This window comes from Panulirus ornatus, chromosome 67 (genome assembly GCF_036320965.1).
Source record: "Panulirus ornatus isolate Po-2019 chromosome 67, ASM3632096v1, whole genome shotgun sequence".
In the NCBI taxonomy this organism is placed as follows: domain Eukaryota; kingdom Metazoa; phylum Arthropoda; class Malacostraca; order Decapoda; family Palinuridae; genus Panulirus; species Panulirus ornatus.
Genome location: NC_092290.1, coordinates 8626683 through 8651682, shown reverse-complemented (window position 1 = coordinate 8651682; position 25000 = coordinate 8626683). Strand labels below are relative to the sequence as shown.

The 25000-nt window shown below is 50.7% G+C and overlaps 2 protein-coding genes across 2 annotated transcripts in view; one reads left to right on the top strand and one right to left on the bottom strand.

Annotated features, from left to right (window-relative positions):
* The window catches only part of LOC139746991 (uncharacterized), a 121559-nt gene extending 116659 nt beyond the window's left edge, over positions 1 to 4900 (top strand). The window contains exons 2-4 of the mRNA XM_071658699.1: positions 1366 to 1490; positions 2007 to 2156; positions 3055 to 4900. Coding sequence (XP_071514800.1) covers positions 1366 to 1490; positions 2007 to 2156; positions 3055 to 3175 — 396 coding nt within the window. The 3' untranslated portion in view covers positions 3176 to 4900. The remainder of the gene's footprint in view (positions 1 to 1365; positions 1491 to 2006; positions 2157 to 3054) is intronic.
* Positions 4901 to 5038: 138 nt separating this feature from the next.
* LOC139747074 (protein turtle homolog B-like) overlaps positions 5039 to 25000 on the bottom strand; it is a 52903-nt gene continuing 32941 nt past the window's right edge. Inside the window, exons 9-19 of the mRNA XM_071658866.1 lie at positions 22379 to 22509; positions 21698 to 21857; positions 18675 to 18876; positions 15708 to 15799; positions 14815 to 15095; positions 13295 to 13428; positions 12612 to 12805; positions 11341 to 11417; positions 9216 to 9613; positions 8343 to 8546; positions 5039 to 7644 (exon numbers count right to left, since the gene is read on the bottom strand). Coding sequence (XP_071514967.1) covers positions 9338 to 9613; positions 11341 to 11417; positions 12612 to 12805; positions 13295 to 13428; positions 14815 to 15095; positions 15708 to 15799; positions 18675 to 18876; positions 21698 to 21857; positions 22379 to 22509 — 1547 coding nt within the window. The 3' untranslated portion in view covers positions 5039 to 7644; positions 8343 to 8546; positions 9216 to 9337. The remainder of the gene's footprint in view (positions 7645 to 8342; positions 8547 to 9215; positions 9614 to 11340; positions 11418 to 12611; positions 12806 to 13294; positions 13429 to 14814; positions 15096 to 15707; positions 15800 to 18674; positions 18877 to 21697; positions 21858 to 22378; positions 22510 to 25000) is intronic.

Here is a 25000-nt window from a genome sequence, read left to right as displayed (position 1 = left end):
GTGTTTAATATCTCTTCATACATATTACAACATAACAGTGCCAAAAAAATAAATAAAACCATTTGTGTATAGAGATGAAATATGAGGAAAATCATAGGCACAGAAGGACATTACATACATAATAGATACATTGGAAATTTACTATGGGGGTTCATTTAGGTAATCTAACATCATTAGTAGATTAGAAATTAATAAAAGCCAATTAACTGTAGCAAGAAGCATTAGTGAGAAATTCCAGGTTAATCAAAGTTAATTAAGGACATGGCTAGGATAACAGTAATCTTTGATTTTTCGAAAGAAAAAAAATAGATTAAAACACCCATGAAAAATATATTTTAATGAAAGTAAATTTAGGTGTACATAAAAGGGGATAATTTATTCTCCTGTCAGACATCACTAACTGCAGTTACAAAAAGTGTCATTTACTCATATAAAACTCATCTAGTTGAGTAATTGACTCATATGAAACTCATCTAGTTGAGTTCTTACATATTATTTACAATGTGAGTGTGTGTGTGTGTGTGTGTGTAGTGTGTGTGTGTGTGTGTGTGTGTGTGTGTGTTTAGTTCTGAAGGTATCATTTAGGTTTACATTATCAAATATCATGGGTGTTGCCCATGATTCATGAGGGGTGACTATTCCTATCCCTTCATTCAAACACACGATTTCCTGCGTAGATTCATACATTATGTCCATTCGACCTGGCCACTTGTATATACTACCTGTGGATGTATGGCTGTGTTCTCTGATGTCTGCATCTAAGGGTTCGTGTTAGGGATGCTTTCCGTGGACCCAAAGTGATCATAGCCTTGGAGCTATTAAAAATATTCATACAGTTTCTAAAACATTATCAAAAAGATGCCATTATCAAAACATTCAGCGAAATAAAGTAATAATTTCATAATGACAATGTTTGTAAATGTTTTTTTTTTTTTTTTGTGCGTGTGTGTTCGTGTTCACCATTTGAGAGGATTCAAGTGTGACCTAGCAATTTACAAACATTTAATTAGTCGGTCATGTGAGTTGGGTTGAGTGCGAGTGCTAATTAAGCGTCATTTGAGAATACACGCAAGCACCAGTGTGAGCTGTGTAACATCGAGACACAGATGGTCGTATCCACAGACGATGCGCAGTGACGACGCCGTTGCATTCCACGTCGGGCGGGGGGGGCGCTATGCAATGCAGTTTTACGATGAAAATTAATCGTTGATAATCAACAAATCACAAATTATAAGCGATTGAATGCATATTCCTTGTTTTTTTATACCCACTGTATTATTATTTTCCCTCTTCCAGAAAGATATTACTTGCGAAAAATCGCGTGCGAGAAATAATATTTTCTTATCTTCTTTCTCTTTTTTACAGGGGTATTGCTGCTTGTGGTGGCGGGATTCGAGTTTTGTTTACTTGATGTGGCCATCTGTCAGACGAGACTCGCCCCGCCTCTGCCACATGATTACAAAAGGCGCCACCGCTCTCATGTTCTCCAGGTACGTTCTGGTGATATTATTCATTTCATACACATATAAAAGGGGAGTATTGGCTGGTACATACATCTTGCAGGGTCACTCATGTGTGGGTTATGCAGTAAATGGCTTTTGCGGTAGAGTGGTTGGACTATTATGATATGCATTTCAGTGAAGATTGTGGGATTAGGTCCGAGTTTCGGCCAAAAAGTTAGTTATTTTTTTTTTTGATACTCTTGTACCCCTTTACAGGAACAAATTACCTTGCAGTTAATTACTTAAAAAACAGGAACTTATTAGCTTGAAGCTCTGTATTTTGAGCTTGACCAATACTCAAATAAACTAGAGTAGAGATAAGCACCAGTCATGAGGCATTCCCTTTGATACCTTTTATTCTATCCCATGTAACCCTTTAGACTTCTAAGCAAGATAGATATATATTGGGCAAAGTTTGGTGGCTCTTGTACTACATCAGACACAAAAACACGTCCGGCATTATGATCACTTCGTTGATTTTACAATTCGAAAATCCCATTCCAGGTTGGAACATCGAGGCACAGCTTCTCCGGAGCGCTCAAAGAGCTTCAGCTGGAATGACGGTGACGAAGAAGAAGCAGAGTCAGAGGACAGACTTATGTTGAAGCCGACCCATTCCAAGGCTTCAAGCGATGGAGACCTCCTTGGGCAAAGGTAGACATTACCTCCTCTTGTAGTGTAGTGGTAGATGTCTACCTACTCTTGTAGTGTCCTTGGGCAAAGGTAGACATTACCTATTCTTGTAGTAGTGTACTGGTAGATGTCTACCTACTCTTGTAGTGTCCTTGGGCAAAGGTAGACATTACCTACTCTTGTAGTGTACTGGTATATGTCTACGAGAGCATGAGGCATGACTCAAGATAAGGGATGTGATCAGGAGTTACGTCTTGCATCTCATTAATGAGTTCCCTCCCTATATATCATGTGGTAGAACATCATGATGTTGTGGCTTTCCCGGGTCAAGTCTGATGTGAGGTCAAGATTATTTCTGACGTTTAACTTCGATTTCTGGATTATTTTTTTTTTTTTCAGTTGAACTCTGTATTTTTATTCTTCGATAAGACACGAATCTGTAGTAGTTTTTTTTTTTTACACGCTGATTTCAATATATGCCTTTAATGAGAAATTATTAGAATGTTTTTAAAGTTATAGAATAAAAGGGAGTTTTTGGCCTTGGACAGACGCTAACCTGAGCCAAACCAAACCGTTTTAATTTTAAGGAACTTAACGTAACGAAACGGAGCTTATCTACACCCGTGATCACTGGACAATTTTCTCAGAACACATGACCTAATTAGTGTTTTCTAATAATCAAATCAAGATATGGAGAAATATATGAAATCAGGGTATATAATGCTCGTCACATTCATGTGTCAAAAAAAAATTGCAGTTCATTGAACGAAAGAGCCAGACTTCTTACACTTCCTACTTGGCCTAATATAATATGGTTCTTAGTATTTTAGTTTTTGAACATTTCCCAGCATTGAGCAAGTGAACAGCTTAGACAGTGATGATAAATATATAACTAATAAATACATTGTCTATCTTGCAGGTGCAGCCAATCCCACCTCATCCGCTGCCCATCGTGTGTGTGTGTGTGTGTGTGGGAGCGGCAGGTGTTGTGTGGAGGTGGTGGCAGGTGTGGTGCCAGTATTAGCCTTCCCCCGAGATAGCAAGAACTGTATGGCAAGCAGGAGCACCGAGACTTGACCATCGCCCTTCCACCAAGAGTCTTCCTTGACCATAGAGGAGTCTACGATGCGCCAGTTGTCTGTAATTGTTTTTTATTGTGTGGTGTGCGGGGCAAAATAAAAATACTGGTGGTGTGTAGGTGGGACAACTGTACTGTGTGTTGTACAGTTGTCCTTAATGTCATATTTTTTATCCTAATCTGATGGGGGGCATACGATGCCTCCCTTAAGTTTGCTGTTAATATAATGAATTGGCCTTGCATTGTGCAAATATGGCCTTGCATTTTGATAAATTGGCCTTCCATTTATAATTTGGCCTTGCATTATAATAATTTGGCCTAACATTGATGAATTGGCCTTGCATTGCGATAATTTGGCCATGTGATAAATTGGCCTTCCATTATAATGAATTGGCCTTGTATTGTGATAAATTGGCCTAATTTATAATATACGGGCCTTGCATTGTGATAAATTGGCCTGATTTATAAAAAATCGGCCTTGCAATGTGATTAATCGGCCTATAAAAAATCGGCCTTGCAACGTGATAAATTGGCCCATAATAAATCGGCCTTACATTGATAAATTGGCCTACCATAATAAGTCGGCCTTGCATTGTAATAAATTGGCCTCATCATAATAAATTGGCCTATAATAACTCATTGCATTGTAATAAATTGGCCTCCCTTTATAATAAATTGGCCTATAATAACTCAGCCCAGCATGGTGATATAGTGGGCTTGTGAGTGCACACGAATACGAGAATATCTGGATGACCAGTTGCTAGGAGAGGTCATCCTCGGAAGATCCTAGCTATTAACTTCCCCCCTTTTGGTCATCCCACGGCTGAGAAGCTAACAAGGTACCGATACCCCATAAGCAAGGACTGGGAACGAGTCCTAAGATTAGATATAGCAACGTCCCCCCTTCCCCCTCAATTGCAAGGATAACGATTAGAGTTATTTAGGGGGGGGGGGGGTGCTATGTAAGCACCCCCCCCCCCTCATGCAAGGGATAGGTATAAAAGTCTGAGTTTAAAAAAAGCACAAAAGTAGCACACCCCATGAAAGGACTAGCAATACAGTAGTCCTATGGATTTATATAGAAAATGGGGTGTGCATTTTTCCCCCCCCCCCCAAACATGGCCTATGCTATGTATATATATATATATATATATGAGAGGTGTCTATATCTCCCAAGCAAGGCCAGGAAGGGTGGGGGGGGGGGGGAGTTTTTGTTTACATAAAGGGACATTTGGTGAATAAACAGTAATAAGGGCATGTGATGTTATGCCAAGGTATTGCTGAATTTAGGTAATGTATTTATATGCCATGCTCATTCTTATTTTGCCGACAATTTTTTAAAAATGCTAATTATTGTAAAACCTTTTATAGTATTTAATATTTATTTTTGCTGACAAATTGCCAAAGTCATTGTATGTGAAGCTCATTCTTATATTGCCGACAATTTTTTTGCTACCAAAAATGCAAATTATTGTAAAAACATCTATATTATTTAATGTCTCATACTTATTTTGCCGACAATGTTATTTTCAAGAGAAATTGCCAAAGTCATTGTATGTAAACCTATAATGTGATGCTCATTTTTATATTTTTTGCCAACAATTTTGTTGCCTGGAGAAATATATATCCTCCATACATTCATGTATTATTTTTTGTGTAAAAAAATAAACATGGTAAAAATGGCATACACACTCATATGCTTGTGTCAATTCCTTTCTGCTTGACTCATACCTCATTACCCTCAACAGAGACTGCTGCCACAGAAGGCCTCCACGACTTGCCACAGGTGTACTCCATGGGGCTGCATTTGGACGTCCTCCTTTTCCCCCAGGCTACTTGATTCTTCCATAATAAAATGCGGCTCTTGTCCAAGTGTCCACAGCCACAAACTGGTGTGCCGTGTCCTGCAATATCCTCCTGTCTGATGTAGTTCTTGAGTGTGGAGGTTCTTGGGCAATGGCTCCACCTTACAGCTTCTGGTGGACTTGGAAGACGCCGTGGACCACTCCTGTCTTGTAAAGTAGGCGGGAGTAAGGGAGAGTTCATGTCTCCCTCCTCCCGCGGCTGCGTTGTGGACTTGGAAGACGCCATGGACCACTCCTGTCTTGTAAAGTAGGCGGGAGTAAGGGAGAGTTCATGTCTCCCTCCTCCCGCGGCTGCGTTGTGGACTTGGAAGACGCCGTGGACCACTTCTGTCTTGTAAAGTAGGCGGGAGTAAGGGAGAGTTCATGTCTCCCTCCTCCCGCGGCTGCGTCGAGAGAGACCTACCTACCACCTGCCTCATGAACATACACACACACACTGCACAGACGCCATATGGTGCACATGCACGCCCATAGGCCACTGCATATGACCAACCCCTCCCCCCCACGGCATCGTCTATGGATACGGCGTCGCGCCGCCCCCCGCCCGCGCCCACACACGCCCCCAAGAGTGCGGGCGGCATTGAAACATGCACACTCCTTGAGTGAGACTTGGTCTCGACCTCCTGCGAGACAAGAGCACTTGACCTGACCCTGTTATGATGACCTGGACTTTCACCTGGTCCCTTTTCAAGGGAGGGGTGTCACGACCAAGCCCAGGTCGTCACGGCCGAGGGTCGTGCAGTGCATTCGCGCTCAGCGAGGGGGGTCGTACCGTCTCACTATGGAGGGGGAGGGGGGCGTGGGAAGTGGGGGGGGGGGAGGGGTATTCAGAGCACCAACGTCTACCTGACGGTGCTCTGTTGACCTCCAGGCAGAGCTCATCTCACGGTCGCTACATGAGACAAGAGCTCATCTCACGGTCGCTACATGAGACAGAGCTCATCCCACGGTCGCTACACATGAGACAGAGCTCATCTCACGGTCGCTACATGAGACAGAGCTCATCCCACGGTCGCTACACATGAGACAGAGCTCATCTCACGGTCGCTACATGAGACAGAGCTCATCCCACGGTCGCTACATGAGACAGAGCTCATCCCACGGTCGCTACACGAGACAGAGCTCATCTCACGGTCGCTACATGAGACAGAGCTCATCCCACGGTCGCTACACATGAGACAGAGCTCATCTCACGGTCGCTACATGAGACAGAGCTCATCCCACGGTCGCTACATGAGACAGAGCTCATCTCACGGTCGCTACATGAAACAGAGCTCATCCCACGGTCGCTACACATTAGACAGAGTTCGTCCCACGGTCGCTACATGAGACAGAGCTCATCCCACGGTCGCTACATGAGACAGAGCTCGTCCCACGGTCGCTACATGAGACAGAGCTCATCCCACGGTCGCTACATGAGACAGAGCTCATCCCACGGTCGCTACATGAGACAGAGCTCATCCCACGGTCGCTACATGAGACAGAGCTCGTCCCACGGTCGCTACATGAGACAGAGCTCATCCCACGGTCGCTACATGAGACAGAGCTCATCCCACGGTCGCTACATGAGACAGAGCTCATCTCACGGTCGCTACATGAGACAGAGCTCGTCTCACGGACGGAACATTATCACAGTTCGGTCAGCTTCCACCATAAAGGGGGAGTGACGTTACGTAGAGGGAGGAAGTTCCAAAACATAGATGGGGGAGCGGAGAGGGTGGGTGCTCCACAACACAAGAGGGAGTTTTACAACACGGTGGAAAGAGGCTTCACAACATCCAGGCGTGGAGGTTTACAACATAGAGGGAAGGAGTCCAGGCTTTTCCAGAACATAGAGAGATGGAGTTACACAACTTAGGGACCTTTCACAACGGAGGTAACTGGAACTTCACAACACTGACGAAGGCAGTTTCACAACCTTAAGGAAGGGAGTTTCACAACCTTAAAGAAGGGCAGTTTCTCAACACAGAGGAAGCAAGTTTCACAAAAGAGAGGAAGGCAGTTTCACAACCTTAAAAGAAGGCAGACTCACAACCCTAAAGGAAGGCAGTCTCACAACCTCAAAGGAAGGCAGTCTCACAACCTCAAACGAAGGCAGTTTCACAACCCTAAAGAAAGGCAGAGTCACAACACAAAAGAAGCCCTTTGAGAGAGTAAGTGGTGTGGGTGATCTACAAAAAGAACTTGAGCGACGATATCGTGGAAGCCGACGACACGTACACTTACAAGTTTAAATTGCTTTCATATTAGGGGGGGAAAAAAAAGTTTAAGGTATGGCACCCTCCCACCTCCCACCTAATCAAGTTTAGAACTTCCTCCCTCTACGGGGACAAAAATTTATACACAGACCACTTACAACACCTTGCTTCCTATATAACAAAGGGGGAGATGTGTATGGTGCATCCACATCCTATGTACATCAACTTGAGTCTCGACTATACAAATTGCCAGAAAAAAAAGAAGCATTCGATCACAGTGTTTATATGTCTCTCGCTTGTGTTCGCCTTCCCGCTGAGCGAAAATGTATGGAGCTGCTTCTTCTCGCTGTGCAGGATCCTGAAAATATCTGAAAGAAAAGAGAGAGAAAATACGTGTTTTAGTAAATTTTTAAAACGTCTCGTAAATGTCTTTATTTATCGTTCACTGTGGTTGTGTGTGTGTGTGTGTGTGTGTGTGTGTGTGTGTGTAAGGTGACATTCTACAGAATAGATTCTTATCCCTAGCTATCTGTCTATCTGAGGTTTGATCGCTTTGTCTGTCTATCCTCCCTTTCTCCCTACCTATCTGTGTATTATTTTCTATTCGTCTGTCATACAACCTATCCCTGTGTGTGTGTGCGTGTGTGGCTCATTTCCCCTAACATTATCTGTACAGACGCCTCGCGTCTTCTGTCCCTCTCCCCACACATACCTCCACACTTTTCCCTGCCTCTCTTATCATTTCCTTATCCTCCCTAATTCCTTCTTGACTATACATACATCACCAAACTCTCCCCCGACTCTCCCTCTTGCAAACATCTCTCGTCCATCTCTCTCTTAACTCTCACTTCGACTCTCACTTCATGATCCTTCCAGCTCTCACAACACCACCGCTCCAACTCTCCCCCCCCGACCACCCGATCCCCAAACACTCCATAGCCCCTCACTCACTCCACCTTCCCCACACTCCTCATCTTGATCTCCATTCTTCCTTTCTTCCGTTCTGTCTCTCTTTCCCTTCTCTACGGCACGCGCGCCCCCTCTACTGGAACACCCAGGTACTCACTCTCTCGCGACTCTCCCGCCAGGTGTACGAGGGTCATCAGCGTCTGCGACGGGAGCTGGGTTACTTCGCGAAGGAGGAGGAGGGAAACACCCTCATCTCCTTCATCCAGATCCATTGGATCCGCCGTTGTAATGCCCTTCCTTCTACAGCATCTCTCGGGTCATGGGCACGCGCTGCTCCCACGCCAGCGACCCCACCTCGTCCCTGCGGAGGGCACAGACAGGGCAAAGGTCATGACGGGAGGCCAGGGCACTTGGGCGTGAGTGTTAGCGTCAGGGGAGGTGGTAGAAGGTGGTTAGGGTCGGGGACCAAGCCCTTCGTCCGCACGTCTCTAATCCTTCGTGTTGTGGGTGATGCCTCAATGAGTCTCAGGGTCTGTCGGGACGGACGCCCCTGGGTGAAAGGGCCTTCCCCCAAACCCTGACCCTTGGAGGACGACGGCACGACCCCTTGAGCACGACGGGTACGACCCCTTGAGCGCGACGGGTACGACCCCTTGAGCACGACGGTTACCTGGGGTTAAGATGCTCTGGCCTTCGACCTGACCCTCCCAGATGTGGGTCATAGGGAGGTGTCGTGTATACCCTCGCGCTCTGGTCGTCGTCCCGTCGTGTTCGGTGGTCGTCCCACCTCACCCCCACAGCGGTGGGTGGTGGTGTCAACATAGTGGCTACCATATAAACAAGATCCTTCACCTACATATATACATTTATCATCAATGAAAGTCCAAGACAAGGGCATGTAAACCCCTCATCCATCTTTCCACCGAGTTCCTACAATTATAAACGTATAATTCAGTTAATAGAGGGACTGAAAGAAAACGGCAGAGGGAGACGGAGGCTGGTAAGAAGAAAACGTCTTTGGGGGACTCACCTACTCCTGGCCTCTGGGGATGTACCTCCCCCTCTTCAAGATCATCTTCAGTCTCGGAAGAGGAGTGGAGGCGCGAGGGTGGGCGTGGTGGCGGGCGTGGGCGCGAGGGCGTGCGGCCACGCCTACACGAAGCTCTCGTCGTGAAGGAGGTGGAGAGGACTGTTGGAGTCCCAGTAGAGGGCGTGGCTGCTGTAACCCCCTCTTTCTCCAACACCACCACCACCCACTCCTCCAACATTGTCTCCTCCCCCTCCTACTCGTCTTCGCCCTCCTCCATCATTATCGAGGCCCGTGGTGGAGACAGTGGTGGGGGAGGAGGTGCTGGAGAGGGAGGACGAGGTGCTGGTGGTGGTGGAGATCAGTGTTGGCGGGAGCTGCAGCGTCTCCCTCAGTACCGCCTACACCAGCGGTGCAGCCATCGCCAACACCCACCATCAAATCATCGCCAACGTGAGCAGCAGAGGCAGCGTCTCCAACATCACCAACACGAACACCAACACAGAAAAAAGGAGACATGATCCTCGTCAGAGAATGGGTGGGATAAAGGCGAGTAACAATTATGATAATTAACATTAACTAATTTATCATCAATTTATCTCTTCAAACAATCGAGAAGGAAGATACTCATTCAAGATATAAGGGAAAAATGACCCTATACGTCAACTACGCCATCGCCAAACTGTCCCCACACACACACACACACACACACACACACACACACACACACACTGAAAACGGGAAGCTTTCACACCTCAATTTTCAAGGTAAACTTCACACATGATTATGTATCTCGTGAAGGGATGGAGATACGAGCAGACGAAGCAATTCCCAAACTCGTCGATAAAAAACAAAAAAGAAAAAGAAAGAAAAAATATCGAGTAATTTTTTTCTTTATATTTTTTTTATTTTGGTTCGAGTATCTAGCCATTCGTTCGCGCGCGGCACGTTTTCTCCATCGAACCGAAAACGCGGCGATCGCTCGCTACGGAAGCGGGGTTAAACACTGCCACCGATCACATGATGAAGTGGGGAAGGGGGGAAGCTTTTTAAACCATTTCCTCCGTAATTTTTTTCCCCTCTCTCTTCCCTGGGCGAAAGAAAAGGGGGTGAAGGGGGCGCAATGCCCCTAAGGTCGACCAGGTGAGGATACACAGAGAGGAATTCCGGCCCTGGCAACACTCGAGGGGCGCAGCAGCAGCATCATATGACTTAGCCGGGGGGGCGGCGCTGCCACAGAAAACGAGCGGCGGGCGCCCCCCCAAAATAAGTTGCGGGGTTACGTTTGAAAAGGCGTGGCTCTGTGGACACGTCCCACGGGAGATAAGGACATGGGACACTAGGATATGGGGCATGGATAAGGACGCGGGACACTACGATATGGGGCATGGATAAGGACGTGGGACACTAGGATATGGGGCATGGATAAGGACATGGGACACTAGGATATGGGGCATGGATAAGGACGTGGGACACTAGGATATGGGGCATGGATAAGGACATGGGACACTAGGATATGGGGCATGGATAATGATGCGGGACACTAGGATATGGGGCATGGATAAGGACATGGGACACTAGGCTATGGGGCATGGGTAAGGACGTGGGACACTAGGATATGGGGCATGGATAAGGACATGGGACACTAGAGATATGGGGCATGGATAGGGACATGGGACACTAGGATATGGGCATGGATAGACATGGACCCACTTGGCTGTAAGACATTGGACACTAGGATATGGGGCTATGGGATATGGACAGTGGGGACACTAGGATATGGGGCATGGATAAGGACGTGGGACACTAGGATATGGGGCATGGATAAGGACGTGGGACACTAGGATATGGGGCATGGATAAGGACATGGGACACTAGGATATGGGGCATGGATAAGGACATGGGACACTAGGATATGGGGCATGGATAAGGGAGGGGGAGGGTCAGAGATAAGACTTACAATACCCATAGATATGTTATCTATATGGGAGAGTGGGAGGGAAGGACGTATACACACACACACACACACACACACACATATATATATATATATATATATATATATATATATATATATATATATATATATATATATATATATATATATATTTCTCTTTTCAGAACGTACCTGAGTTCGGGTGTAGGGCGGCGGGGGCACACGCGCCAATATGATTTCCGGACATATCTGCGTCTCCAGGAGTTCAGCTGTTTCCAGGATAGACAGTGTTATCCCACGGGGAAAACAGAAGGTGGACGACATTATTGAAATATACACATAAACTTTTTTTTTTTTAAATGCTCTTTTTTTTTTTAACAATCACAACAGCATTGCTATAAGGTGTGTGTGTGTGTGTGTGATGTGTTAAGTGATGGTGTTGGAAATCTTGTCGCGCTGTGTTATGACCCCGAGGGATTTGACTGTGTTAGGTGCAGTGTTGAAAGTCGTCCATTCTCGCCTGTGTTATGGTGGTGCTATTGTTTCTCAGTGTTGGTAATTGTTTTCTAGTGTTGGCTATTGTTTTTCTAGTGTTTTCCAGTGTTGGCTATTGTTTTTCTAGTGTCGGCTATTGTTTTCCCAGTGTTGGCTATTGTTTCTCAGTGTTGGCTATTGTTTTTCTAGTGTTGGCCATTGTTTGTCAGTGTTGGCTATTGTTTTCCCAGTGTTGGCTATTGTTTCTCAGTGTTGGCTATTGTTTTGCAGTGTTGGCTATTGTTTCTCAGTGTTGGCTATTGTTTCCCCAGTGTTGGCTATTGTTTCTCAGTGTTGGCTATTGTTTCCCCAGTGTTGGCTATTGTTTCCCCAGTGTTGGCTATTGTTTCCCCAGTGTTGGCTATTGTTTCTCAGTGTTGGCTATTGTTTCTCAGTGTTGGCTATTGTTTTGCAGTGTCGGCTATTGTTTCCCCAGTGTTGGCTATTGTTTCTCAGTGTTGGCTATTGTTTCTGTGTTGGCTATTGTTTCTCAGTGTTGGCTATTGTTTTGCAGTGTCGGCTATTGTTTCCCCAGTGTTGGCTATTGTTTCTCAGTGTTGGCTATTGTTTCTGTGTTGGCTATTGTTTTGCAGTGTTGGCTATTGTTTCCCCAGTGTTGGCTATTGTTTCCCCAGTGTTGGCTATTGTTTCCCAGTGTTGGCTATTGTTTCCCCAGTGTTGGCTATTGTTTCTCAGTGTTGGCTATTGTTTCTGTGTTGGCTATTGTTTTGCAGTGTTGGCTATTGTTTCCCCAGTGTTGGCTATTGTTTCTCAGTGTTGGCTATTGTTTCCCAGTGTTGGCTATTGTTTCTCAGTGTTGGCTATTGTTTCCCCAGTGTTGGCTATTGTTTTCCCAGTGTTGGCTATTGTTTCTCAGTGTTGGCTATTGTTTCCCCAGTGTCAGCCGTAGGAGCGAGGATAAGCGTTACCATTAATGGTCCTGAGGACGTCGGGCGCGTCCCTCCTGTCCTTGACCCCGAGGGTGATGGCGCTGGCGTGGGTGTAGATGTGGGCGTGGGGGACGTGGTTGTGGGCGGAGGAGGGCGTGGTGTTGGGCAGGTCGGCGGTGTTGCCAGAGGTCACCACACCACCCTCACCTTCCCTGTAGCCCCAGCATCGGCACCTTGGGTGTGGATAAGGTGTGATTACGACACGAAAGTGCACTTGGGAACTTGTGTTTCATTTCCCCCGTGGACTCAGGGGAATATATATATATATAAATATACTTATACTGAAACAAGGAAAGAGCATTTACTTACGATGATATCACATTGCCAAATGGCACGACTAGCGCGTAGCGCTCAACCCTGGAAAATATAAGAAAGTTACGAAGGACGAGAAGTGTTAAATTACGCCTCTCGCCGAGTGTTACGTGTGAGATGGGGTGACTGTCTGTCTGTATGTCGGTAGCCCAAGTGTGTGTGTGTGTGTGTGTGTGTGTGTGTGTGTGTGTGTGCGCGCGCGAGTGAGTGAGTGAGTGAGTGTGTGTGTGTGTGTGTGTGAGTGTGAGTGTGTGAGTGTGTGTGTGTGTGTGTGTGTGTGTGTGTGTGTGTGTGTGAGTGAGTGAGTGAGTGAGTGTGTGTGTGTCATGGGCGTGGTGGGCGACACGCACCTGTTGGACCTGGCGCGGGAGAGGACCACGCCCACCACCAGCAGCAGGACAAACCCGCCCACCAGCCCCAGGAACACGCCCACCAGGGGCGACACGGGCGGGGACGTCACGTCCACCATGCGCTTCTCTGCCACCTGCGTGTGTGTCAGGGAAGAGAGAGAAGAAAGAGAGAGTAAATTGAACCAGCTCACCAAGTCCCATGGATGAGATATTGATCCATATTACGCTGATGTTCTTCATTTTGTCTCATCTTTTTTTCCTCATTTATTCTTACCCTTTTTTAGTTACCTTTACTGACGTTACTCCTATTCCTGGTGCGTTTTCTTTTGAGGGTCAGGTCAGGTCAGGTCAGGTCAAGCTTCTGTGGCCCCAAGGGTCGTGTGCCCTGGTGCTCAAAGGGGTCGTATACCTTCGTGCTCGAGAGGTGGGGTCGTATACACTCGTCCTCGAAGGGGCTGGGCGTAGCCTTGACCCCCAGCCTGACCTCGGGCGGGCTTGACCTTGACCCAGGGCTGTATACCACAAGAATCCACCCCCCCCCCCCCACAACGAGACGAAGGGCAAGGCCGTTGGGCAACACCCACGTCTTCCCCCCAGTACGGGAGGAGAGGGGCTTCATCGAACTTCAAACATGAGTCTTGAGCTCGAGACTAATTAGGTTAGCGCCACCTCTCTCTCTCTCTCTCTCTCTCTCTCTCTCTCTCTCTCTCTCTCTCTCTCTCTCTCTCTCTCTCTCTCTCTCGCGGTTAAACTGAAAGCTAATGAGGTCACCTCTCTGGACCATGTACTTATAAGGACGTCTCAAAAGTCCCACAATATGTCCGTCTAATTAGGACTTTCTCACCCAACGCCCCCCACCCACCACTTTTTTTTTTTTTCCTCATTTATTCATTTCCTCCTTTCAGCTTAAATGGGTAATGATTATGACCTTTTTTTTCGAGGAAGCCAAGAGATGCTCCGGGTGTAAAAGGTAGTTGGGCAACAGCTGGGATGTACGTCTTCGCTTGAACATATGAAAAAGGTATTATTATTTTTTTTTTTTATGATCGTATTAGCTGGCGATTCAGTAGATAAGGTCTGGTTAGGGAGTGATTCAAGTCTCACACCAAGGACGATTTAAGGTCACCGAGAATAAGACAAGTCAGTGAGGTCACTTTAAGTCACACTAAGGACGACTTAAGGTCACGGAGAATAAGACAAGAGTCAGTGAGGTCACTTTAAGTCATACTAAGGACGACTTAAGGTCACGGAGAATAACACAAGTCAATAAGGTCACTTTAAGTCACACCAAAGACGATTTAAGGTCACGAAGAATAACACAAGTCATTAAGGTCACTTTAAGTCACATTAAGGACGACTTAAGGTCACGGAGAATAACACAAGTCAATAAGGTCACTTTAAGTCACACCAAAGACGATTTAAGGTCACGAAGAATAACAGAGATTCATTAAGGTCACTTTAAGTCACATTAAGGACGACTTAAGGTCACGGAGTCCTCACACGACCTTCGCCTGACGTACCTTGAGACGGACGGCGTCAATCTGCTGGGGCTGGCTGGCGCCCTTGGCGTTGACGGCGGTGACTGTGATGAGGTAGTCTTGCCCTGGGGTGAGGCCGCCCACGTGGAACCTGGGGGCCTGGTCCTCCTCCATGGTGGCCAGGAGGGTGTGGGTGGGGGCGGCGTACACCCTGGCCACGAACCTCTGGGGCAGACCTCCGTCCTTCCCTGGGGAACACCCGACCTCCAGGCTCTCTACCGTCAAGTTCACCAGCACACAGTTGTCCACACGCTCTGGCGGACCTGCAACGCCGCGCCACCCGTCAAGGGCGGTGCCAAGGGTAATGGGTTGTGGCAAGGGTAAGGGGTAAAGGGCAGTACCAAGGGTAAGGGTAGAGGGTTGTGGCAAGGGTGAGGGGTAAAGGGCAGTACCAAGGGTAAGGGTAGAGGGTTGTGCCAAGGGTAAGGGGTAAAGGGCAGTACCAAGGGTAAGGGTAGAGGGTTGTGGCAAGGGTAAGGGTAGAGGGTTGTGCCAAGGGTAATGGGTTGTGCCAAGGGTGAGGGGTAAAGGGCAGTACCAAGGGAAAGGGTAGAGGGTTGTGGCAAGAGTAAGGGTAGGGGGTTGTGTAGGGGGTGAAGGGGAAGACCTTCGTTACTATTTCTCTCAAAAGGTAAATATATAAATACACTCGTGCATGACGTTGTGTCTGACACACTATATAGCACCTGGGGTAAGGCTGTGGCCTTCCTCACATCAGTCAACACACACTTGATATATAAGATTATCTCCACAACACGAACGTTATAGTGTGATCCACACAGACACACACACACACACACACACACACAGACACACACACACACACACAGACACACACACACACACTGGGCGGGGGGGTTGGTCGTCGTACTCACCAGCTTCGACGACAGTGAACCTGCAGGGGTCAGCCTGGGTTCCCACGGCGTTGGTCGCCCAGCACGACAACGTCCCGTAATCCCGCGGTGACCTGGTGGGAGGGAGGGGCTTAGAGGTCAGGGTTACTACAGGTCGTAGGGTGGGAGTGTCCCCTCGATCACCTGGAGGGAGGTCAGAGGTCAAGGTTGTTAATACGGAGTTGCAATGTCACAGAGACAAGACAGGGACGGAGGTCACAATCACTACAGGTTACAGGTCATAAGACCATGATTATTACAGGGTTGCGGATCATAAGACCACGATTACTACAGGTTACAGGTCATAAGACCACGATTATTACAGGTTACAGGTCATAAGGCCACCATCATTACAGGTTACAGGTCATAAGGCCACCATCATACAGGTTACAGGTCATAAGACTACGTTATTACAGGTTACAGGTACATAAGACCACGATTACTACAGGTTACAGGTCATAAGACCACGATTACTACAGGTTACAGGTCATAAGACCACGATTACTACAAGTTACAGGTCATAAGACCACGATTATTACAGGTTACAGTTCACATAAGACCACGATTACTACAGGTCATTCAACACCAAATCGCCTTGAAAGGCCAGGTCACCTGTGAGGGAGAGACTGTGAGGCCGGGGTAGAGTTGTGAGTTGTGAGACGACGAGATTTCTACTAATCGTGTGAGGGATCTTGGCTTAAGGTGTTGAGCACGACGGGTTGACTCTCCTCTCTTTTATGAGTACGACGTGGCGGCTCTTGGGCACTGACGACGGCGAGGTACGACCCCTGCGCACGACCCTCGAACACTGACGGTACAACCCTTGGGTATCAGAGGTCAGTAGCTTTGGGGGTCAGAGGTCAAAGGTCGTGTACGAGTGTCTGACCCATACGAGGACATGGTCTGACCCATACGAGAACATGGTCCCCATACGAGAACATGGTCTGACCCATATGAGGACATGGTCTGACCCATACGAGAACATAGTCTGACCCATACGAGAACATGGTTTGACCCATACGAGAACATGGTTTGACCCATACGAGAACATGGTCTGACCCATACGAGAACATGGTCACAAGTACGAGAACATGGTCTGACCCATACGAGAACATGGTCCCAGTGCGAGAACATGGTCTGACCCATACGAGAACATGGTCCCCATACGAGAACATGGTCTGACCCCTACGAGAACATGGTCTGACCCATACGAGAACATGGTCTGACCCCATACGAGAACATGGTCTGCGCTTCGAGCGGCGAGGTCAACGTGGTGGTTTTGAAGGAAAGGAAGGATGCCCCACGACCTTTGACGGTGCCTGCCTCCACAGACCACACAGGGGGGGAGGGCAAACCTGGTCTCTCCTTGATAAAGTCGCTTTTTACTCTGCCTAATCCGCTTCACGGCCTGGCGTCGGGCGTGGGGCCAGGAAGAAGAACATTTAAGGCAGAGAGAAAATAATCCTTTGAGCGAGACGCCCTTATTTTCACTCCTGTGTTGGGAGAGAGGTCGCTCTCCCTGAAGAAACTCTGTTTTTTCTTTTTTTAACCTCCCTCCTCCCTACTTCTCTGTGAGTGTGTGTGTGTGTGTGTGTGTGTACTGACGACATGTTACACTGTCTTGTTCGCTATGTGTGTGTGTGAGAGAGAGAGAGAGAGAGAGAGAGAGAGAGAGAGAGAGAGCCAGGAGAGAGTCCTCCTCCCTCCCTCCCTCCCTCGTGGATGGAGGACAAGGATAGAGGGATTGTCGTCGCGGCATCATCGTCCACAGCAGAAGGAGAGGAGACTTTCAGGTGGAAGGGGAAGAGAGCGGCTGGAGTGATCAAGCGCAGAGGCGGAGGAAGAGGAGGCGGAGGCGGAGGAGGAGGCGGAGGAGGAGGCGGAGGAGGAGGTGGAGGCGGAGGAGGCGGAGGAGGAGGAGGCGGAGGCGGAGGAGGAGGTGGAGGCGGAGGAGGCGGAGGAGGAGGAGGAGGTGGTTGCTGCTGCTGAATCACAATAGTTCCCGGGGGCATCTCTGGTTAAGGAGCAGACGTATCTACCCGTCGGTGAGGTCAAATCGGCGCCCCTCCTCCTGCTCCTCCTCCTCCTCTCTCTTTCTCCTCCTGAAGGCGCGCCCGGCTCTGACGGTGCCTCGCCTCGCCTCGCCTCGCCTTGCGTCCGAGCGGGAGTGGAAGCAAAATGGTTTTTTTTTTAAGCGGAAGGGGAAGCGGGGCTTCATGGCCCAACGTCCCCCGATGCGAGGGGCGTGAGAGCGAAGGGTGATGAAGCTAAGGACGCAGAAGGACCTGGTGGAAGAAGGGACGTAGGGTAGGACTCTTCCCCCATCTACGTACCTGAGGGAGGGAAGGAGGTGTGTGTGTGTGTTGGTTGGTTGGTTGGAATAATCTAAGAATTTGGGGTTTCATGGGCGTACATGGGAGGGGGACGAGGGTTATAATCCACGTACCTGCGATATAATCTGACACCTGGGTTATAATCCATACACACCTGGGGCTATAACTACGTACCCAGGGGGTATAATCAACGTATCCAGGGGTATAATCTACGTACGCTGGAATATAACCTATGTACCTTCCACGTACTTGGGTGTATCACCCACGTACTTCGGGTATGATCCACGTACCTAGGGGCATACCCCCACGTACCTTGGGGTATAACCCACGTACATGGGGGTATAACCTACGTACCCAGGGGGTAAAACCCCTGTGCCTTGGGGTATAACCCACATACCTAGGGGTATAACCCACGTACCTAGGGGGTATAAAGGACGTACCTGGGGGTATAACCCATGTACCTTGGGGTATGACCCACGTACCTGGGGCATACCCCACGTACCTTGGAGTATAACCCACGTACATGAGGGTATAACCCACGTGCCTGGGGGTATAACCCACTTACCTGGGGGGGTATAACCCACTTACCTGGGGGTGGGGGGTATATCCCACATACCTTGGAGTATAATCTAGTATGCTGAGGCCCGGGAGGACCTTGACCTGGTGGTGCGCGACCTCGGCCGTGTCCAGGGAGCTGTTGAAGAACCAGGTGAAGGAGAGGCCGTCGTCAGGGTGGGCGTCGACCCTGCACGAGAGCCGGGTAGGTTCCCCCTCCGCCACCGCCACCGTCAGCGGCCCCCCGATGCACTTGGGCAAGTCTGAGGAGGAGAGAGGGGTAGAGAGAGGTTTGAGGGAGGGACAGGGAGGGAGGTAGAGGGAGAGGTAGAGAGAGGTTTGAGGGAGGGACAGGGAGGGAGGTAGAGGGAGGGGAGAGAGAGGTAGAGAGAGGTTTGAGGGAGGGACAGGGATGGGAGAGAGAGGTAGAGAGAGGTTTGAGGGAGGGACAGGGAGGGAGGTAGAGGGAGGAGGAGAGAGAGGTAGAGAGAGGTTTGAGGGAGGGACAGGGAGGGAGGTAGAGGGAGAGGTAGAGAGAGGTTTGAGGGAGGGACAGGGAGGGAGGTAGAGGGAGAGGTAGAGAGAGGTTTGAGGGAGGGACAGGGAGGGGAGAGAGAGGTAGAGAGAGGTTTGAGGGAGGGACAGGGAGGGGAGAGAGAGGTAGAGAGAGGTTTGAGGGAGGGACAGGGAGGGAGGTAGAGGGAGGAGGAGAGAGAGGTAGAGAGAGGTTTGAGGGAGGGAGGGAGGGAGAGGGAGGGAGGGAGATTAGGGACTCCAAAGGAGGGGTGTGGGGGAGGACTGATTTGAAGTGGGGAAGGGCGGGGTTTCCCAGGGCCCTCTGCTCGCAAGGTCATTTAGTCTGAAGGTACGTACGCGACAGGTGGGTTGAGCAAGTCTGAGGTCCTCCACAGGTGGGTTGAACAAGTCTGAGGTCTTACACAGGTGGGTTGAGCAAGTCTGTGGTCTTACACAGGTGGGTTGAGCAAGTTTGTGGATCCTGCACAGGTGGGTTGAGCAAGTCTGAGGTCTTACACAGGTGGGTTCAGCAAGTCTGAGGTCCTACACAGGTGGTTTGAGCAAGTCTGAGGTCTTACACAGGTGGGTTGAGCAAGTCTGAGGTCTCACACAGGTGGGTTGAGCAAGTCTGAGATCTTACACAGGTGGGTTCAGCAAGTCTGAGGCACTACACAGGTGGGTTGAGCAAGTCTGAGGCCTCACACAGGTGGGTTGAGCAAGTCTGAGGTCTTACACAGGTGGGTTCAGCAAGTCTGAGGCACTACACAGGTGGGTTGAGCAAGTCTGAGGTCTCACACAGGTGGGTTGAGCAAGTCTGAGGTCTCACACAGGTGGGTTGAGCAAGTCTGAGGTCTCACACAGGTGGGTTGAGCCAGTCTGAGGCCTTACACAGGTGGGTTGAGCAAGTCTGTGGATCCTATGCACGTGTTTTACTTAGCCTGAAGCCTTTAGCCATCTGGCATTGTTAGCCTGAAGCTATGAAGGCTATACAGCTGGCCTTCACAGGTGGTAAGCGCCCCAGCTGGCGGTTCGTCAAGTTAATGAACCACCTCCCCCAGGTGGATGATTGGGAGAAGCTGGTTTCTACAAAGGCTTGTTCTCTGGCACAGCTTGAGCTGCGTCGAGATCGGTTTCTGCCACAGGTGGTCTCTGGGAAGAGGAATGGTCTAACGCTTAAACTGGTCTTTACCAGTGATGGTCTCTACTTCACCGTCTACCATAGGTGGTCTCTGCCTACGTCTGTCTTCTGCCACAGATGGTCTCTGCCTTACAGATACTCTCATCTGATTCAGTGTATACCTGACGTATGGGTGTAGGAGGTGGGTGAGCAGCGTCGTAAGTCGTCTCAAGGTACACATATCTGGCTACACTTACACCTGAAGTATGGGTGTAGGAGGTGGGTGAGCAGCGTCGCAAGTCGTCGCAAGGTACACATATCTGGCTACACTTACACATGACGTATGGGTGTAGGAGGTGGGTGAGTAGCGTCGCAAGTCGTCTCAAGGTACACATATCTGGCTACACTTACACCTGACGTATGGGTGTAGGAGGTGGGTGAGCAGCGTCGCAAGTCGTCGCAAGGTACACATATCTGGCTACACTTACACATGACGTATGGGTGTAGGAGGTGGGTGAGCAGCGTCGTAAGTCGTCTCAAGGTACACATATCTGGCTACACTTACACCTGACGTATGGGTGGGTGTCGTGGGTCGTCACACACACACACACACACACACACACATGTGGCCACGCCTGACGTATGGGTGGGTATCGTCACAAGGTACACACACACATGTGGCCACGCCTGACGTATGGGTGGGTATCGTCACAAGGTACACACACACACATGTGGCCACACCTGACGTATGGGTGGGTATCGTCACAAGGTACACACACACACACATGTGGCCACACCTGACGTATGGGTGGGTATCGTCACAAGGTACACACACACACACATGTGGCCACACCTGACGTATGGGTGGGTATCGTCACAAGGTACACACACACACACATGTGGCCACACCTGACGTATGGGTGGGTATCGTCACAAGGTACACACACACATGTGGCCACACCTGACGTATGGGTGGGTATCGTCACAAGGTACACACACACACATGTGGCCACACCTGACGTATGGGTGGGTATCGTCACAAAGTACACACACACATGTGGCCACACCTGACGTATGGGTGGGTATCGTCACAAGGTACACACACACATGTGGCCACACCTGACGTATGGGTGGGTATCGTCACAAGGTACACACACACACACATGTGGCCACACCTGACGTATGGGTGGGTATCGTCACAAAGTACACACACACATGTGGCCACACCTGACGTATGGGTGGGTATCGTCACAAAGTACACACACACATGTGGCCACACCTGACGTATGGGTGGGTATCGTCACAAAGTACACACACACACACATGTGGCCACACCTGACGTATGGGTGGGTATCGTCACAAGGTACACACACACACACATGTGGCCACACCTGACGTATGGGTGGGTATCGTCACAAGGTACACACACACACACATGTGGCCACACTTACACCTGATGTCCAGGTGGACGACGTTGCTGGTGGCGGCGGCCAGGGTGTTGGCGGCGGAGCAGGTGTAGTTACCAGCTGAGCTCCGTCGTACCATCTGCAGCACCAGGTTCCTGCCAGACACCAGGACGCCCGCCTTCCGTTGGTTGGTGACCAGCACGTCCTGCCCAGGGAGGAGCAAGGGAGCACTGGTATAATACACTCCTCTCTCTCTCTCTCTCTCTCTCTCTCTCTCTCTCTCTCTCTCTCTCTCTCTCTCTCTTTCGGACTCTTTCTCTCTCCGTTCTTCTTCCCCCCCCCCTTCCTTATCCTTCCATACTTCCCTTCTTGTCACTCCTTTCTCCCTCTGTCCCTCCCTCTCTCTCTCTGTGTCTCCCTCCCTCCCTCTGTGTCTCCCTCCCTCTGTCCCTCCCTCTCTCTCTCTGTGTCTCCCTCCCTCCCTCCCTCTGTCCCTCCCTCCCTCCCTCTGTGTCTCCCTCCCTCTCTCCCTCTGTGTCTCCCTCCCTCCCTCCCTCTGTCCCTCCCTCTCTCCCTCTGTGTCTCCCTCCCTCCCTCCCTTCCTCTGTCCCTCCCTCCCTCCCTCTGTCCCTCCCTCTCTCTCTCTGTGTCTCCCTCCCTCCCTCCCTCTGTGTCTCCCTCCCTCCCTCCCTCTGTCCCTCCCTCTCTCCCTCTCCCTGTACTCACGTCCTTCCTCCAGACGATCTCCCTGGCGGGGGGGTTGGCCACAACCTCACACTCGAAGTAGACGTCCTTGCCCTCCGTGATGGGCTGTGACCCCAGGTTGGCCCCCAGCTGTAGGCTGACCCTCGGGGCGACTGCTCTCACCGGGGAGAAGAATACCATCGTCAGGGTCACCACAGGGGAGATTACTTTACATTAGCCCTCCCCTGGGGAGGGTGAAAGTTAGAGACAACCGCCTAAGGAGAGATTATGTCAGTAACAGGAGAGGTTAAGTGAGATAAGGTTCTTGGCAAGGAGATAATGGTACCTAGGGGAGAGATAGTGGTAGAGAGATAATGGTCGATAAGACTGGCAGGGGAGAGATGCCTCGACGTACATCACGAGAGAGTGATGTATATATATAAACATTATAGAGGGAGGTTGCTGGGGGTAGTGCAGGAGGTTGCTGGGGGTAAAGTAGGAGGTTGCTGGGGGTAGTGTAGGAGGTTGCTGGGGGTAGTGCAGGAGGTTGCTGGGGGTAGTGCAGGAGGTTGCTGGGGGTAGTGCAGGAGGTTGCTGGGGGCAGTGCAGGAGGTTGCTGGGGGTAGTGCAGGAGGTTGCTGGGGGCAGTGCAGGAGGTTGCTGGGGGTAGTGCAGGAGGTTGCTGGGGGTAGTGCAGGAGGTTGCTGGGGGTAGTGCAGGAGGTTGCTGGGGGTAGTGTAGGAGGTTGCTGGGGGTAGTGCAGGAGGTTGCTGGGGGTAGTGTAGGAGGTTGCTGGGGGTAGTGCAGGAGGTTGCTGGGGGTAGTGCAGGAGGTTGCTGGGGGTAGTGCAGGAGGTTGCTGGGGGTAGTGCAGGAGGTTGCTGGGGGTAGTGTAGGAGGTTGCTGGGGGTAGTGTAGGAGGTTGCTGGGGGCAGTGCAGGAGGTTGCTGGGGGTAGTGTAGGAGGTTGCTGGGGGTAGTGTAGGAGGTTGCTGGGGGTAGTGCAGGAGGTTGCTGGGGGTAGTGCAGGAGGTTGCTGGGGGTAGTGCAGGAGGTTGCTGGGGGTAGTGCAGGAGGTTGCTGGGGGTAGTGCAGGAGGTTGCTGGGGGTAGTGCAGGAGGTTGCTGGGGGTAGTGTAGGAGGTTGCTGGGGGTAGTGTAGGAGGTTGCTGGGGGTAGTGCAGGAGGTTGCTGGGGGTAGTGTAGGAGGTTGCTGGGGGTAGTGTAGGAGGTTGCTGGGGGTAGTGTAGGAGGTTGCTGGGGGTAGTGTAGGAGGTTGCTGGGGGTAGTGTAGGAGGTTGCTGGGGGTAGTGCAGGAGGTTGCTGGGGGTAGTGCAGGAGGTTGCTGGGGGTAGTGTAGGAGGTTGCTGGGGGTAGTGTAGGAGGTTGCTGGGGGTAGTGCAGGAGGTTGCTGGGGGTAGTGTAGGAGGTTGCTGGGGGTAGTGTAGGAGGTTGCTGGGGGTAGTGTAGGAGGTTGCTGGGGGCAGTGCAGGAGGTTGCTGGGGGTAGTGCAGGAGGTTGCTGGGGGTAGTGTAGGAGGTTGCTGGGGGTAGTGTAGGAGGTTGCTGGGGGTAGTGTAGGAGGTTGCTGGGGGTAGTGCAGGAGGTTGCTGGGGGTAGTGCAGGAGGTTGCTGGGGGTAGTGCAGGAGGTTGCTGGGGGTAGTGCAGGAGGTTGCTGGGGGTAGTGTAGGAGGTTGCTGGGGGTAGTGTAGGAGGTTGCTGGGGGTAGTGCAGGAGGTTGCTGGGGGTAGTGTAGGAGGTTGCTGGGGGTAGTGCAGGAGGTTGCTGGGGGTAGTGCTGGTGAGGAGGTTGCTGGGGGCAGTGCAGGAGGTTGCTGGGGGCAGTGCAGGAGGTTGCTGGGGGTAGTGCAGGAGGTTGCTGGGGCAGTGCAGGAGGTTGCTGGGGCAGTGCAGGAGGTTGCTGGGGGTAGTGTAGGAGGTTGCTGGGGCAGTGCAGGAGGTTGCTGGGGGCAGTGCAGGAGGTTGCTGGGGGTAGTGCAGGAGGTTGCTGGGGGTAGTGCAGGAGTTGCTGGGGGCAGTGTAGGAGGTTGCTGGGGGTAGTGTAGGAGGTTGCTGGGGGCGAGGTGCAGGAGGTTGCTGGGGTAGTGCAGGAGGTTGCTGGGGCAGTGCAGGAGGTTGCTGGGGCAGTGCAGGAGGTTGCTGGGGGCAGTGCAGGAGGTTGCTGGGGCAGTGCAGGAGGTTGCTGGGGGTAGTGCAGGAGGTTGCTGGGGCAGTGCAGGAGGTTGCTGGGGCAGTGCAGGAGGTTGCTGGGGGCAGTGCAGGAGGTTGCTGGGGGCAGTGCAGGAGGTTGCTGGGGGCAGTGCAGGAGATTGCTGGGGGGGGCGAGGTGCAGGAGGTTGCTGGGGGCAGTGGAGGAGGTTGCTGGGGGCAGTGCAGGAGGTTGCTGGGGGGGGGGGCGAGGTGCAGGAGGTTGCTGGGGGCAGTGCAGGAGGTTGCTGGGGGTAGTGTAGGAGGTTGCTGGGGGCAGTGCAGGAGGTTGCTGGGGGTAGTGTAGGAGGTTGCTGGGGGCAGTGCAGGAGGTTGCTGGGGGGGCGAGGTGCAGGAGGTTGCTGGGGGCAGTGCAGGAGGTTGCTGGGGGTAGTGCAGGAGGTTGCTGGGGGCAGTGCAGGAGGTTGCTGGGGGCAGTGCAGGAGGTTGCTGGGGGTAG